This window comes from Neoarius graeffei, chromosome 7 (assembly GCF_027579695.1).
Source record: "Neoarius graeffei isolate fNeoGra1 chromosome 7, fNeoGra1.pri, whole genome shotgun sequence".
Classification (NCBI taxonomy): domain Eukaryota; kingdom Metazoa; phylum Chordata; class Actinopteri; order Siluriformes; family Ariidae; genus Neoarius; species Neoarius graeffei.
The window spans coordinates 95,040,905-95,058,231 of record NC_083575.1 but is presented as its reverse complement, the minus strand read 5'-3'; the positions used below and the strand labels follow the sequence as shown (position 1 = coordinate 95,058,231).

The 17,327-nt window shown below is 49.8% G+C and overlaps 1 protein-coding gene across 1 annotated transcript in view; it reads right to left on the bottom strand.

The window, feature by feature from the left end:
- The window catches only part of tenm3 (teneurin transmembrane protein 3), an 813,838-nt gene that overhangs the window by 301,333 nt on the left and 495,178 nt on the right, over positions 1-17,327 (bottom strand). Inside the window, exon 8 of the mRNA XM_060925037.1 lies at positions 6,141-6,263. Coding sequence (XP_060781020.1) covers positions 6,141-6,263 — 123 coding nt within the window. The remainder of the gene's footprint in view (positions 1-6,140; positions 6,264-17,327) is intronic.

Below are 17,327 nucleotides of genomic sequence, written 5' to 3'. Positions count from 1 at the left end.
TACACTCACCTACACACACCTACACTCACCTACACACATTTACACTCACCTACACACATCTACACTTACCTACACAAACCTACACACATCTACACTCACCTACACTCACCTACACACAGCTACACTCACCTACACACATCTACACTCACCTACACACATCTACACTTACCTACACAAACCTACACACATCTACACTCACCTACACACAGCTACACTTACCTACACTCACCTACACACAGCTACACTCACCTACACAAACCTACACACAGCTACACTCACCTACACACAGCTACACTCACCTACACAAACCTACACACAGCTACACTCACCTACACACAGCTACACTCACCTACACTCACCTACACTCACCTACACTCACCTACACACATCTACACTCACCTACACACATCTACACTCACCTACACACATCTACACTCACCTACACGCATCTACACTCACCTACACACATCTACACTCACCTACGCACATCTACACTCACCTACAAACATCTACACTCACCTACACTCACCTACACACATCTACACTCACCTACACACATCTACACTCACCTACGCACATCTACACTCACCTACAAACATCTACACTCACCTACACTCACCTACACACATCTACACTCACCTACACACATCTACACTCACCTACACGCATCTACACTCACCTACGCACATCTACACTCACCTACACACATCTACACACACATCTACACTCACCTACACACACATCTACACGCATCTACACTCACGTTCATACATCTACACATGCATCGACACTCACCTACACACATCTGCAATCACCTGCACACATCTACACACATTTACACTCACCTACACACATCTACACTCACCTACACACATCTACACACATTTACACTCACGTACACACATCTACAGATACATCTGCACTCACCTACACGCATCTACACTCACGTTCACACATCTACACACGCATCTACACTCACCTACACACATCGACACACAGCTACACTCTCCTACACAAACCTACATACATCTGCACTCACCTACACACATCTACACTCACTTACACAAACCTACACACATCTACACTCACCTACACACATCTACACTCACCTACACAAACCTACACACACCTACACTCACCTACACACATCTGCACTCACCTACACAAACCTACACACATCTACACTCACCTACACACATCTACACTCACCTACACAAACCTACACACACCTACACTCACCTACACACATCTGCACTCACCTACACAAACCTACACACATCTACACTCACCTACACAAACCTACACACACCTACACTCACCTACACACATCTACACTCACCTACACAAACCTACACACACCTACACTCACCTACACACATCTACACAAACCTACACACACCTACACTCACCTACACTCACCTACACTCACCTACACACACCTACACAAACCTACACACAGCTACACTCACCTACACTCACCTACACACAGCTACACTCACCTACACACACCTACACAAACCTACACACACCTACACTCACCTACACACATCTACACTCACCTACACACATCTACACTCACCTACACAAACCTACACACATCTACACTCACCTACACACATCTACACTCACCTACACACATCTACACTCACCTACACAAACCTACACACACCTACACTCACCTACACACATCTACACTCACCTACACACATCTACACTCACCTACACGCATCTACACTCACCTACACAAACCTACACACATCTACACTCACCTACACACAGCTACACTCACCTACACACATCTACACTCACCTACACACATCTACACTCACCTACACGCATCTACACTCACCTACACAAACCTACACACATTTACACTCACCTACACTCACCTACACACAGCTACACTTACCTACTCACATCTACAGATACATCTGCACTCACCTGCATACATCTACACTCACCTACACACATCTACACTCACCTACACACATCTACACTCACCTACACACAGCTACACTCACCTACACACACCTACACTCACCTACACACATTTACACTCACCTACACACATCTACACTTACCTACACAAACCTACACACATCTACACTCACCTACACTCACCTACACACAGCTACACTCACCTACACACATCTACACTCACCTACACACATCTACACTCACCTACACACATCTACACACACCTACACACATCTACACTCACCTACACACATCTACACTCACCTACACACATCTACACTCACCTACACACATCTACACTCACCTACACACAGCTACACTCACCTACACACATCTACACTCACCTACACACACCTACACTCACCTACACACATTTACACTCACCTACACACATCTACACTTACCTACACAAACCTACACACATCTACACTCACCTACACTCACCTACACACAGCTACACTCACCTACACACATCTACACTCACCTACACACATCTACACTTACCTACACAAACCTACACACATCTACACTCACCTACACACAGCTACACTTACCTACACTCACCTACACACAGCTACACTCACCTACACAAACCTACACACAGCTACACTCACCTACACACAGCTACACTCACCTACACAAACCTACACACAGCTACACTCACCTACACACAGCTACACTCACCTACACTCACCTACACTCACCTACACACAGCTACACTCACCTACACACACCTACACAAACCTACACACAGCTACACTCACCTACACAAACCTACACACAGCTACACTCACCTACACAAACCTACACACATCTACACTCACTTACACAAACCTACACACATCTACAAAAAAGCCATTATTTTTCATTTTCTGACCCATTTTGAATCTTTGCTCATGAAACCCTTGTGTTATCTTTATGCCAAACAGTAATACAGGGGAAAAATACCCATAATGCACTTATAACTTTAACTTGTTTATCTGAAGCAATTTGTCTCCTTGCTGAAATGTTCTTTTTTTTTGGGGGGGGGGGGGGGCTTTTTTTACCTTTTATTGGATAGGACAGTGTAGAGACAGGAAATGAGCGGGGGAGAGAGACGGGGAGGGATCGGGAAATGACCTCGGGTTGGAATCGAACCCGGGTCCCCGAATTTATGGTATGGTGCCTTAGCCACCTGAGCCACGACGACAAAAGTCACACTTGGAAGACGTTCTGGACTCTTACAGTAATGCTTTTATGTCTGAGGACTTCAGTTGACTTGCTGACTTTAGGACTGCAGTTATGAACAGTTTTGTACTCAAGTTTCCATCAGTGTACAGTTTATAACTTCAGCAAAACAGACTTCATGTTCAAACTATAATGAAGTTCCTGGTTTCACAGTTATACTTTGTGACTCTACAGGACACAGTTATAGAAGCAAGTTATTTATAATCACATTATCTCTTATCACCCACATGAGGATGGATTCCCTTTTGAGTCTGGTTCCTCTCAAAGTTTCTTCCTCATGTGGTCTGAGGGAGATTTTCCTTTTCCACCATTGCCCCAGGCTTGCTCATTGGGGATAAATTAGGGATAAATTAGGGCTAAAATTAGCTCATGTTTAAAGTCTTTAATTTTCTGTAAAGCTGCTTGGCAACAATGTCTATTGTTAAAAACACTTTAAAAATAAACTTGACTTGACTTTTTTTTTGAAGTTCCGAGTCTCTCTCATGGCTGCCCTCTGTGTAGTTTGTATAATAAATAGTGAATTAGTGAACCAGTGTACAATTTCAGACACAACACATTTTTCACTGCGTATCTCGCCTCATGTTCACCCGTTCATTTCATTCTTTTTCTGTCAATCTTTCTTCATCTGTCTCTCTTTCCATCTCAGAGACATTAGCATGACGGTGATGTGATTTCTCAGCGTGTGTTTTACTGCTCCTCCAGTGTGCCGTGTGTCTGAGGGAACATTAGTGTGTCTTTATGACTTTCTGAAACTCCCGCATGCTGTGTGTGTGTGTGTGTGTGTGTGTTCATTAATGTCAAACTTTGAAGGAATGGCTGCCATGAGCCATTCAGGTCAAACATCCAATACAGCACCAGTGTATTATGGGTACACTGGAGTGCACTATCTGGAAACTAGCTGTTACAGTGCATTATGGGATTTCCTCATTTTCTGTCTTTATTTTGACTGATTGCATCAATATCAGATAAGAATAAATACAAAAAATTGTTAATAAAGAAACTTCTTTCCTGTACATTTTGGTGAGCCAGCCAGGAGTCTCAAACAAAGACCCAAACATTTTAATGTCATCCAAGAACATAATCATACTACATCTGAAGAAGTTCCAATATCCATGGATTGAGGTTTCGAAGAGACAAAATATACAATCAAATATCCACTAAAATCTAATCACTGGTGAGCCAGCCAAGAGATACATAAGAAGGTGCAACTATAGGAGACAGAAGTTGATCCAAGCTCCAGTTCTTTAGACTGACAATCTCATATTGATCAACTTTAACCACCAGTGAGCCAATGAGGAATATGGTGTTTAAGATGCAAACTCTAATATTAAGCATTGGCAAGCCAGCCAGGAGCTGCAAAAGATGAAAAACATCTCAATAATAGTTTAAGGTGCAACTCTAACAGGTGGAAGAAGATAGAATTTAATCTAAGCTACAGTTCTTTAAATCTGAAACCCAAAATCTGACATCCATCAAAATCTAGCCAGTGGCAAGCCTGCCAGGAGCGACAAAAGACAAAGAGAACGACCTAGGAAGATTTCAAAGTGCACATATAAGCATCAGAGGAAGACAGAAGTTGATCTAAGATATGGTTCTTAAGACTCGAAACCGATTGATCATAAATTGGTTTATTTTTTCAACTTTATCATTGATTTTGATATCAAAATTGAAAAAAGAAAAAAAACCAACTCAAGAACATTTTCAAGGTGAAACTCTAAAAGTATGAAGATACAAGTTTATCCAAGCTACAGGTCTTTAGATCCAAAACCCAAAATGTGACACTGATCAAAATATATCCAGTCTGGAACTAAAAAAAAAAAAAAAGATTATGGTCTGACTATAAAATACTTAAAGTCCCATTCCACCATTGGATGTATTCTTTGGCATAAAATACAATATATTTTATGACAACATGACTAGATAGAGAAATCTTTTAGCTTCAAAATGATATATCAAACATAATTTTTTGACAACGATAAGTATATTAATTTTGCGACCAAAGTCACCTACCCTTTTAATTTCCGCGCAGTAGTGAAACGTGATGTCATCAGCAGGTTCCCCTTCTTGTGTACCACGTGTCGGTCTATTTTTAGACCAGGAAACCCCCAAAGTGAGAGAGTCATTTTCTCCTCGTATATGGGGGCCAAAAAAATTGCGAAAAATTTTGAGTTAATCTTTCAGTTAGCTAGATTTATTGGTATTAGCTAGATTTATTGGTATTATTTTTATCGCGTTCTATCCGCCATTGCTGATAATGTGTGCCATGTCACACGTCACGTGGTACACAAGAAGGGGAACCTGCCGATGACATCACGCGCGGAAATTAAAAGGGTAGGTGACTTTGGTCGCAAAATTAATATACTTGTCGTTGTCAAAAAATTATGTTTGACATATCATTTTGAAGCTAAAAGATTTCTCTATCTAGTGATACCGTTTATATATGTTGTCAAAATATATTGTATTTTATGCCAAAGAATACATCCAATGGTGGAATGGCACTTTAAGAAGAAACAGAGAGACAGACAGAAAGAACAATTACATAAACCTGACTGTATGAAGAGAAAGATGAATAACTTCTTTCTTTTTCTCACACACACACACACACACACACACACACACACACACACACACACACAATGAAGACACAAAGGGAATACTCATACATACACAGCACAGATAATGGATCTCTCTCTCTCTCTCTCTCTCTCTCTCTGTCCTAATAATGATGGATGGATGGATGGATGGATGGATGGATGGATGGATGGATGGATGGATGTGTGGTTGAAGGCCGTTATGATGAGACTGCTTACCGTAACATTTTAGCACTTAGCCTGACCGCTATCCACACAGCTGCCCTGATATATTACTGCACTTGATACTCTGTGTGTGTGTGTGTGTGTGTGTGTGTGTGTGTGTGTGTGTGTGTGTGTGTTTACCATGCTCTGCTGACAGTGTGGTGACTCCGTTAGATGTCGTGCCGTCCGGTTTGACCTGTCCATTCTCAAAAGCAAAACTTTCCGTCTCCTGCAGCTGCCAGTTCAGTCCGAACAGATGCATCGCTGAGAGAGAGAGAGAGAGAGAGAGAGAGAGAGAGAGGTCAGAATGGTCTTTCAGCTCCATCCATGACTGAAGCCAGATATTTTTGCTAATTATAAATAACAGCTAACCAAAATATGCTGCTTGACAAGATTCTTTTTTAATTATCCGACATTTAATGAACGAATCTGCAGCCTGTTGTCCGTAATGACTGCTTCTGAGTCAGCACTGTTTATGACTGATGTCTGATAAAATTCCGATTGAGTCTGGAAAATTAAAACTCAAAAAATAATCTTAACTTTAGCAGCATTCAACTAACTGCTGCTGTGTCACAGAGTCATTTTCAACTAAAGGGATGAAGTTCATTTAATTCAATTAAAAAAAAAAAAAACCAACTGATTTATGAGATCATTATTAATTTTTTAAGACTGTGAACTTTTTTGGTTCTATTTCATTCTTGTTTTCCCATTCTTCCCTTCAAAATTTTCTCTCCTTCTCTTCTTCTTTATATATAGGACAAAAAAATACACATTAATGAATGAATTCATTAATTAATTGAGAACAAGAAAGTGAACAAGCTCATATTTGTATGTCTGATCTCTGAATTTGATAAACAAAAAGAATACGGTAAATAGAATGGACTTGATCAGAAATGACACACTGTGTGGTATACAACATGTCAAATAACGTTTGTCTTTGCTTGTAAAAACGATCACATTGAACAAAGTGTGTAAAAATCATCAAAATAAATCAAGCTGAAGATCAACGGAATTACATTACATTATAAATCGAAAATACCAAGCTGTTAAAACATGGTTTTACAACAAAAAGCTGCATATCAAAGAGAATCAAGTTTCCCCGTGTGCGTGTGGCTGTACGTGAGGCTGTGTGTGAGGCTGTGTGAGGCTGCGCGTGTGGCTATACGAGGCTGTGCGTCTGGCTGTGTGAGGCTGTGCATGTGGCTGTGCGTGTGGCTATACGAGGCTATGTGTGAGGCTGTGCGAGAGGCTGTGCGTGGCTGTGCGTGAGGCTGTGCGTGAGGCTGTGTGTGTGGCAATGCATGTGGCTGTGCGAGGCTGTGCGTGGGGCTATACAAGGCTGTGCGTGTGGCTGTGTGAGGCTGTGTGTGTGGCTGTGTGAGGCTGTGTGTGAGGCTGTGTGTGGCTGTGCGTGAGGCTGTGCATGTGGCTGTGTGAGGCTGTGCGTGTGGCTGTGCGTGAGGCTGTGCATGTGGCTGTGTGAGGCTGTATGTGTGACTGTGCATGTGGCTGTGCGTGTGGCTGTGTGAGGCTGTGCGTGTGGCTGTAAGAGGCTGTGCGTGAGGCTGTGTGAGGCTGTGCATGTGGCTGTGTGAGTGTGAGGCTGTGCGTGTGGCTGGGCGTGAGGCTGTGCGTGAGGCTATGTGAGGCTGTGGGGGTGGCTGTGCATGTGGCTGTGTGAGGCTGTGCATGTGGCTGTGTGTGTGGCTATGTGAGGCTGTGCGTGTGGCTGTGTGTGTGGCTGTGCGTGTGGCTGTGTGTGTGGCTATGTGAGGCTGTGCATGTGGCTGTGTGTGTGGCTATGTGAGGCTGTGCGTGTGGCTGTGCGTGTGGCTGTGCGTGTGGCTATGTGAGGCTGTGCGTGTAGTAGTGCATGAGGCTGTGCGTGTGGCTGTGTGTGAGGCTGTGTGTAAGGCTGCGTGTGTGGCTGTGTGTGAGGCTGTGTATGGCTGTGTGTGAGGCTGTGTGTGGCTGTGTGTGAGGCTGTGTATGGCTGTGTGTGAGGCTGTGTGTGAGGCTGTGTGAAGATGTGTGTGAGGCTGTGTGCAAGGCTGTGTGTGTGGCTGTGCGTGAGGCTGTGTGTGAGGTTGTGTGTGTGACTGTGTGTGAGGCTGTGTGTGGCTGTGCGTAAGGCTGTGCGTGAGGCTGTGTGTGAGGTTGTGTGTGTGACTGTGTGTGAGGCTGTGTGTGGCTGTGCGTAAGGCTGTGCGTGAGGCTGTGTGTGAGGCTGTGCGTGTGGCTATGTGAGGCTGTGCGTGTAGTAGTGCATGAGGCTGTGCGTGTGGCTGTGTGTGAGGCTGTGTGTAAGGCTGCGTGTGTGGCTGTGTGTGAGGCTGTGTATGGCTGTGTGTGACGCTGTGTGTGAGGCTGTGTGAGGCTGTGCGTGAGGCTGTGTGTGAGGCTGTGTGTGGCTGTGTGTAAGGCTGTGCATGAGGCTGTTTGTGAGGCTGTGCGTGAGGCTGTGTGTGAGGCTGTGTGTGAGGTTGTGTGTGGCTGTGCGTAAGGCTGTGCGTGAGGCTGTGTGTGAGGCTGTGCGTGTGGCTGTGCATGAGGCTGTGCGTAAGGCTATGTGTGTGGCTGTGTGTGAGGCTATGTGTAAGGGTGTGTGTGAGGCTGTGCCTGTGGCTGTGCAAGAGGCTGTGTGTGTGGCTGTGTGAGGCTGTGTGTAAGGCTGTGTGTGTGGCTGTGTGTGAGGCTGTGTGAGGCAGTGTGTGAGGCTGTGTGTGTGGCTGTGCGTGAGGCTGTGCGTGAGGCTGTGCGTGAGGCTGTGTGAGGCTGTGCGTGGCTGTGTGAGGCTGTGCGTGTGGCTGTGTGTGTGGCTGTGTGTGAGGCTGTGTGAGGCTGTGTGTGGCTGTGCGTGTGGCTGTGTGTGTGAGGCTGTGTGTGTGTGGCTGTGTGTGAGGCTGTGTGAGGCTGTGTGTGGCTGTGTGAGGCTGTGCGTGTGGCTGTGTGTGTGGCTGTGTGTGTGGCTGTGTGTGAGGCTGTATGAGGCTGTGTGAGGCTGTGCGAGTGGCTGTGTGTGTGGCTGTGTGTGAGGCTGTGTGTGAGGCTGTGTGTGAGGCTGTGTGTGGCTGTGCGTGTGGCTGTGCGTGTGGCTGTGTGTGTGGCTGTGTGTGAGGCTGTGTGTGAGGCTGTGTGTGGCTGTGTGTGAGGCTGTGTGAGGATGTGTGTGTGGCTGTGTGAGAGGCTGTGTGTGGCTGTGTGTAAGGCTGTGTGAGAGGCTGTGTGTGGCTGTGTGTGTGGCTGTGTGTGAGGCTGTGTGGCGGTGTGAGGCTGTGTGAGGCTGTGTGTGAGGCTGTGCGTGTGGCTGTGCGTGAGGCTGTGCGTGAGGCTGTGTGAGGATGTGTGTGAGGCTGTGCATGATGCTGTGCGTGTGTCTGTGCGTGTGGCTGTGCGTGAGGCTGTGTGTAAGGCTGTGAGTGTGGCTGTGTGTGAGGCTGTGTGTAAGGCTGTGAGTGTGGCTGTGTGTGAGGCTGTGTGTAAGGCTGTGAGTGTGGCTGTGTGTGAGGCTGTGTGTAAGGCTGTGAGTGTGGCTGTGTGTGTGGCTGTGTGTAAGGCTGTGAGTGTGGCTGTGTGTGAGGCTGTGTGTGAGGCTGTGTGTGAGGCTGTGTTACCCCTTTTCCACCACATCAGTTCCAGGGCTGGTTTGGGACCAATGCTGGTGCTGGTTCACAACTCACTCAACTTGCGAGCCAGCTGAGAACCAGTTTGCTTTCCATAGCTTGCGGTGCTAAGGGGAGCCACGTCATTACATCGCTGTATACGTCAGTTACGTCGCTACGTTTGCATAAACCTTGCCGCGAATATCGAAGCAAAAACAACCTGGAAGAAGCAGCAGCAACAACAACAACAGCAACAATAATGGATGACTTCGCGTTTGTACAGCTGCTGCTTCTCGTCGCTTAAAAATGGCAATCTTTCGCGGTCTTGTTATTGTTATTGGTCTTAACAACTCTGCCCCCCCACTGACATAAGCGGTTCTTTCCTCTAGCCCAGCAGAGAGTTGGTGCTAGCCTGGAACCGGTTTGTCTGGCCCCAGAGCCAGTTATTTGTCAGTGGAAACAGAAAATCCGGTTCCAAATTAAGCACTGGCCCCGAACCAGCCTTGGAACTGCTTTGGTGGAAAAGGGGCATGTGTGAGGCTGTGTGTGAGGCTGTGTGTGTGTCTGTGTCTGAGGCTATGTGTGGCTGTGTGTGAGGCTTTGTGTGGCTGTGTGTGAGGCTGTGTGTGAGGCTGTGCATGTGGCAGTGTGTGGCTGTGTGTGAGGCTGTGCGTGAGGCTGTGCATGTGGCTGTGTGTGGCTGTGTGAGAGGCTGTGTGTGTGGCTGTGTGTGTGGCTGTGTGTGAGGCTGTGCATGGGGCTGTGTGTGGCTGCGTGAGAGGCTGTGTGTGTGGCTGTGTGTGAGGCTGTGCGTGTGGCTGTGTGTGAGGCTGTGTGTGGCTGTGCGTGAGGCTGTGTGTGTGGCTGTGTGTGAGGCTGTGCGTGAGGCTGTGTCTGGCTGTGCGTGAGGCTGTGCGTGTGGCTGTGCGTGAGGCTGTGCGTGAGGCTCTGCGTGAGGCTGTGCGTGTGGCTGTGCGTGAGGCTGTGCATGAGGCTGTGTGTGAGGCTGTGTTTGACACTGTGCGTGACACTGTGCGTGAGGCTGTGTGAGGATGTGTGTGAGGCTGTGTGTGGCTGTGTGTAAGGCTGTGTGTGTGGCTGTGTGTGAGGCTGTGTGTGTAAGGCTGTGTGTGGGGCTCTGTGTGGGGCTGTGTGTGAGGCTGTGTGTCAGGCTGTGTGTGAGACTGTGAGCGTGGCTGTGCGTGTGGCTGTGTGTGAGGCTGTGCGTGAGGCTGTGCGTGTGGCTGTGCATGAGGCTGTGCGTGTGGCTGTGCGTGAGGCTGTGTGTGGCTGTGCGTGTGGCTGTGTGTGAGGCTGTGCGTGTGGCTGTGCGTGAGACTGTGCGTGTGGCTGTGCATGAGGCTGTGTGTGGCTGTGTGTGAGGCTGTGTTTGAAACTGTGTGTGAGGCTGTGCGTGTGGCTGTGCATGAGGCTGTGTGAGGCTGTGTGAGGATGTGTGTGAGGCTGTGCATGATGCTGTGCGTGTGGCTGTGCGTGTGGCTGTGCGTGAGGCTGTGTGTAAGGCTGTGAGTGTGGCTGTGTGTGAGGCTGTGTGTGAGGCTGTGTTACCCCTTTTCCACCAAATCAGTTCCAGCGCTGGTTTGGGACCAATGCTGGTGCTGGTTCACAACTCACTCAACTTGCGAGCCAGCTGAGAACCAGTTTGCTTTCCATAGCTTGCGGTGCTAAGGGGAGCCACGTCATTACATCGCTGTATACGTCAGTTACGTCGCTACGTTTGCATAAACCTTGCCGCGAATATCGAAGCAAAAACAACCTGGAAGAAGCAGCAGCAACAACAACAACAGCAACAATAATGGATGACTTCGCGTTTGTACAGCTGCTGCTTCTCGTCGCTTAAAAATGGCAATCTTTCGTGGTCTTGTTATTGTTATTGGTCTTAACAACTCTGCCCCCCCACTGACATAAGCGGTTCTTTCCTCTGGCCCAGCAGAGAGTTGGTGCTAGCCTGGACCGGTTTGTCTGGCCCCAGAGCCAGTTCTTTGTCAGTGGAAACAGAAAATCCGGTTCCAAACTAAGCACTGGCCCCGAACCAGCCCTGGAACTGCTTTGGTGGAAAAGGGGCATGTGTGAGGCTGTGTGTGAGGCTGTGTGTGTGTCTGTGTCTGAGGCTTTGTGTGGCTGTGTGTGAGGCTTTGTGTGGCTGTGTGTGTGGCTATGTGTGAGGCTGTGCATGTGGCTGTGTGTGGCTGTGTGAGAGGCTGTGTGTGGCTGTGTGAGAGGCTGTGTGAGGCTGTGTGTGTGGCTGTGTGTGAGGCTGTGCATGTGGCTGTGTGTGGCTGTGTGAGAGGCTGTGCATGTGGCTGTGTGTGGCTGTGTGAGAGGCTGTGTGTGGCTGTGTGTAAGGCTGTGTGAGAGGCTGTGTGAGGCTGTGTGTGTGGCTGTGCGTGAGGCTGTGCATGTGGCTGTGTGAGAGGCTGTGTGAGGCTGTGTGTGGCTGTGTGTAAGGCTGTGTGTGAGGCTGTGCATGTGGCTGTGTGTGGCTGTGTGAGAGGCTGTGCATGTGGCTGTGTGTGGCTGTGTGAGAGGCTGTGTGTAAGGCTGTGTGTGGCTGTGTGAGAGGCTGTGTGTGGCTGTGTGAGAGGCTGTGTGTGGCTGTGTGAGAGGCTGTGTGAGGCTGTGTGTGTGGCTGTGTGTGAGGCTGTGTGTGTGGCTGTGTGTGAGGCTGTGCATGTGGCTGTGTGTGGCTGTGTGAGAGGCTGTGCATGTGGCTGTGTGTGGCTGTGTGAGAGGCTGTGTGTGGCTGTGTGTAAGGCTGTGTGAGAGGCTGTGTGAGGCTGTGTGTGTGGCTGTGCGTGAGGCTGTGCATGTGGCTGTGTGTGGCTGTGTGAGAGGCTGTGTGTGGCTGTGTGTAAGGCTCTGTGAGAGGCTGTGTGTAAGACTGTGTGTGTGGCTGTGCGTGAGGCTGTGCATGTGGCTGTGCGTGAGGCTGTGCGTGATGCTGTGTGTGTGGCTGTGCGTGAGGCTGTGCGTGTGGCTGTGCGTGAGGCTGTGCGTGTGGCTGTGCATGAGGCTGTGCGTGAGGCTGTGCGTGGCTGTGTGTGAGGCTGTGTGTGAGGCTGTGTGTGAGGCTGTGCATGTGGCTGTGTGAGAGGCTGTGTGTGGCTGTGGGAGAGGCTGTGTGAGAGGCTGTGTGTGAGGCTGTGTGTGCGGCTGTGCGTGAGGCTGTGCGTGAGGCTGTGCATGTGGCTGTGTGAGAGGCTGTGTGAGGCTGTGTGTGTGGCTGTGTGTGTGGCTGTGTGTAAGGCTGTGCGTGAGGCTGTGCGAGAGGCTGTGTGTGTGGCTGTGTGTGAGGCTGTGCGTGAGGCTGTGCATGTGGCTGTGTGAGAGGCTGTGTGTGAGGCTGTGTGAGAGGCTGTGTGTGTGGCTGTGCATAAGGCTGTGTGTGAGGCTGTGAGTGTGGCTGTGTGTGTGGTTGTGTGTGAGGCTGTGCATGTGGCTGTGTGTAAGGCTGTGTGTGAGACTGTGTGAGGCTGTGTGTGAGGCTGTGCATGTGGCTGTGTGAGAGGCTGTGTGTGGCTGTGTGAGAGGCTGTGCGAGAGGCTGTGTGTGAGGCTGTGCATGTGGCTGTGTGTGGCTGTGTGAGAGGCTGTGTGAGGCTGTGTGTGTGGCTGTGTGTGTGGCTGTGTGTGAGGCTGTGCGTGAGGCTGTGTGTGTGGCTGTGTGTGAGGCTGTCCGTGAGGCTGTGCATGTGGCTGTGTGAGAGGCTGTGTGTGAGGCTGTGTGAGAGGCTGTGTGTGTGGCTGTGCATAAGGCTGTGTGTGAGGCTGTGAGTGTGGCTGTGTGTGTGGCGGTGTGAGGCTATGTGAGGCTGTTTGTGAGAGGCTGTGTGTGGCTGTGCATGATGCTGTGCGTGTGGCTGTGCATGATGCTGTGTGTGTGGCTGTGCGTGTGGCTGTGCGTGAGGCTGTGCATGTGGCTGTGCGTGAGGCTGTGCGTGTGGCTGTGCGTGAGGCTGTGCGTGTGGCTGTGCGTGAGGCTGTGCGTGTGGCTGTGCGTGTGGCTGTGTGTGAGGCTGTGTTACCCCTTTTCCACCAAATCAGTTCCAGCACTGGTTTGGGACCAATGCTGGTGCTGGTTCACAACACACTCAACTTGCGAGCCAGCTGAGAACCAGTTTGCTTTCCATAGCTTGCGGTGCTAAGGGGAGCCACGTCATTACATCGCTGTATACGTCAGTTACGTAGCTACGTTTGCATAAACCTTGCCGCGAATATCGAAGCAAAAACAACCTGGAAGAAGCAGCAACAACAACAACAACAGCAACAATAATGGATGACTTCGCGTTTGTACAGCTGCTGCTTCTCGTCGCTTAAAAATGGCAATCTTTCGCGGTCTTGTTATTGTTATTGGTCTTAACAACTCTGCCCCCCCACTGACATAAGCGGTTCTTTCCTCTGGCCCAGCAGAGAGTTGGTGCTAGCCTGGAACCGGTTTGTCTGGCCCCAGAGCCAGTTCTTTGTCAGTGGAAACAGAAAATCTGGTTCCAAACTAAGCACTGGCCCCGAACCAGCCCTGGAACTGCTTTGGTGGAAAAGGGGCATGTGTGAGGCTGTGTGTGTGTCTGTGTCTGAGGCTTTGTGTGGCTGTGTGTGAGGCTTTGTGTGGCTGTGTGTGAGGCTGTGCATGTGGCAGTGTGTGGCTGTGTGAGAGGCTGTGTGTGTAAGGCTGTGTGAGAGGCTGTGTGTGTGGCTGTGTGTGTGGCTGTGTGTAAGGCTGTGTGTGTGGCTGTGTGTGAGGCTGTGCGTGTGGCTGTGCATGTGGCTGTGTGTGGCTGTGTGAGAGGCTGTGTGTGGCTGTGTGTAAGGCTGTGTGTGGCTGTGCGTGAGGCTGTGTGTGTGGCTGTGTGTGAGGCTGTGTGTGTGGCTGTGTGTGAGGCTGTGCGTGAGGCTGTGCGTGAGGCTGTGTCTGGCTGTGCGTGAGGCTGTGCGTGAGGCTGTGCGTGGCTGTGTGTGAGGCTGTGCGTGAGGCTGTGCATGAGGCTGTGTGTGAGGCTGTGTTTGACACTGTGCGTGACACTGTGCGTGAGGCTGTGTGAGGATGTGTGTGTGGCTGTGTGTGAGGCTGTGTGTGTGGCTGTGTGTAAGGCTGTGTGTGTGGCTGTGTGTGAGGCTGTGTGTGTGGCTGTGTGTGGGGCTCTGTGTGGGGCTGTGTGTGAGGCTGTGTGTGAGGCTGTGAGCCTGGCTGTGCGTGTGGCTGTGTGTGAGGCTGTGCGTGTGGCTGTGCATGAGGCTGTGCATGTGGCTGTGTGTGGCTGTGCGTGAGACTGTGTGTGAGGCTGTGCGTGTGGCTGTGCATGAGGCTGTGTGTGGCTGTGTGTGAGGATGTGTGTGTGGCTGTGTGTGGGGCTCTGTGTGGGGCTGTGTGTGAGGCTGTGTGTGAGGCTGTGTGTGAGGCTGTGAGCCTGGCTGTGCGTGTGGCTGTGTGTGAGGCTGTGCGTGAGGCTGTGCGTGTGGCTGTGCATGAGGCTGTGCATGTGGCTGTGTGTGGCTGTGCGTGAGACTGTGTGTGAGGCTGTGCGTGTGGCTGTGCATGAGGCTGTGTGTGGCTGTGTGTGAGGCTGTGAGTGTGGCTGTGTGTGAGGCTGTGTGTGTGGCTGTGTGTGTGGCTGTGTGTAAGACTGTGTGTGTGGCTGTGTGTGAGGCTGTGTGTAAGACTGTGTGTGTGGCTGTGCATGTGGCTGTGCGTGAGGCTGTGCGTGTGGCTGCGTGTGAGGCTGTGAGTGTGGCTGTGTGTGTGGCTGTGTCTGAGGCTGTGTGTGTGGCTGTGTGTGAGGCTTTGTGTGTGCCTGTGTGTAAGGCTGTGTGTGTGCCTGTGTGTAAGGCTGTGTGTGTGTGTGCCTGTGTATGAGGCTGTGTGGATGGCTGTGTGTGCCTATGTGTAAGGCTGTATGTGTGGCTGTGTGTGCGCCTGTGTGTAAGGCTGTGTGTGTGTGTGCCTGTGTGTGAGGCAGTGTGTGTGTGTGTGTGTGTGTGTGTGTGTGTGTGTGTGTGTGTGTGTGTGCCTGTGTGTAAGGCTGTATGTGTGGCTGTGTGTGCGCCTGTGTGTAAGGCTGTGTGTGTGTGTGCGCCTGTGTGTGAGGCTGTGTGTGTGTGTGTGTGTGCCTGTGTGTAAGGCTGTATGTGTGGCTGTGTGTGCGCCTGTGTGTGAGGCAGTGTGTGTGTGTGCCTGTGTGTGAGGCAGTGTGTCTTAGGCTGTGTGCGCCTGTGTGTAAGGCTGTATGTGTGGCTGTGTGTGTGTGTGTGTGTGTGTGTGTGTGTGTGTGTGTGCGTGTGTGTGTGTGTGTGTGTGTGCGTGTGTGCGTGTGTGTGTGTGTGCTGTATGTGTGGCTGTGTGTGCGCCTGTGTGTGTGTGTGCGCCTGTGTGTGAGGCAGTGTGTGTGGCTGTGTGGCTGTGTCTTAGGCTGTGTGTGCCTGTGTGTAAGGCTATGTGTAAGGCTGTGTGTGTGTGTGTGTGTGTGTGTGTGTGTGTGTGTGTGTGTGTGTGTGTGTGTGTGTGTGCCTGTGTGTTAGGCTGTGTCTTAGGCTGTGTGCGCCTGTGTGTGAGGCAGTGTGTGTGGCTGTGTGTGAGGCTGTGTGTGTGCGGCAGTGTGTGAGGCAGTGTGTGTGGCTGTTTGTAAGGCTGTGTGTGTGGCCATGTAAGGTTGTTTGAGGCTGTAAGTGGATCTGTGTGTGAGGCCGTGTTTAATGATGTGTATGTGGCTGTGTGTGTGTGTGTGTGTGTGTGTGTGGCTGTGTGTGAAGCTATTATTATAATTATTGGAGGTGGTTAATCATCCTTTCTTGCAGTTGAATAGCTGAATTATGAAGGAAGCGGCTCAACATGGCCGAGTCGAAGGCGTACAAAGGCGCCGCTGGCAGCCGCCATACTGCAAACATCTGACCACAGAACACAGCTCAGATATTCACACCTATGGGTCATTCAGAGTCGCCAGTTAACCTGACTGCATGTGTTTGGATGCTGTGTGTGTGTGTGTGTGTGTGTGTGTGTGTGTGTGTGTGTGTGTGTGTGTGTGTGTGTGTGCCACCATATTGTTTTAATACTGCATGTGTGTTTATGTCACAGAAGCCAAGATGCAAGATGGATGTTGCACTTTTTCATGTCGGAGGTGGGAGTTTTTCCGAGTACAGCTCTGTGTGTGTGTGTGTGTGTGTGTGTGTGTGTGTGTGTGTGTGTGTGTGTGTGTGTGTGTGTGACTGCTCAGTCAATAATCAGGCACTGTTCTGGACGACCTGTGGGCTACTGTAACTGCATTAGCCATGCGGTGAACGCTGCAATAAAAGCAGTTCTTGGTAGTGGATGTTTAGCCCCGCCCCCTTCTTCATGTGGTTTACAGTAGTGGAATCCCATGATGCTTCGGCAAATAAAATCACACTAACACACACACAGTCAATAAAGATGAGCAAATGAAGTTAAACGCACACCACCATCCCTTCTTCCATCCATCCATCCCTCTCTCTCTCTCTCAGACACACACATGAGCGCGCACCCATACACACACATTCTCTCTCTCTCTGTTCAACAGAATCAGCTCTCTCTGCCACACAAACATGAAAACACACACACACATGCAACCACACGCACACACACAGCCAGACAGCGCCATGAATCTAATTTAGCACGCCGCTAGTAAGCATCACGTTGCATAACGCGACAACATGAGCGTCTGTACGGCTCCAAAACTCCCACTATTGATTCTCCAGAT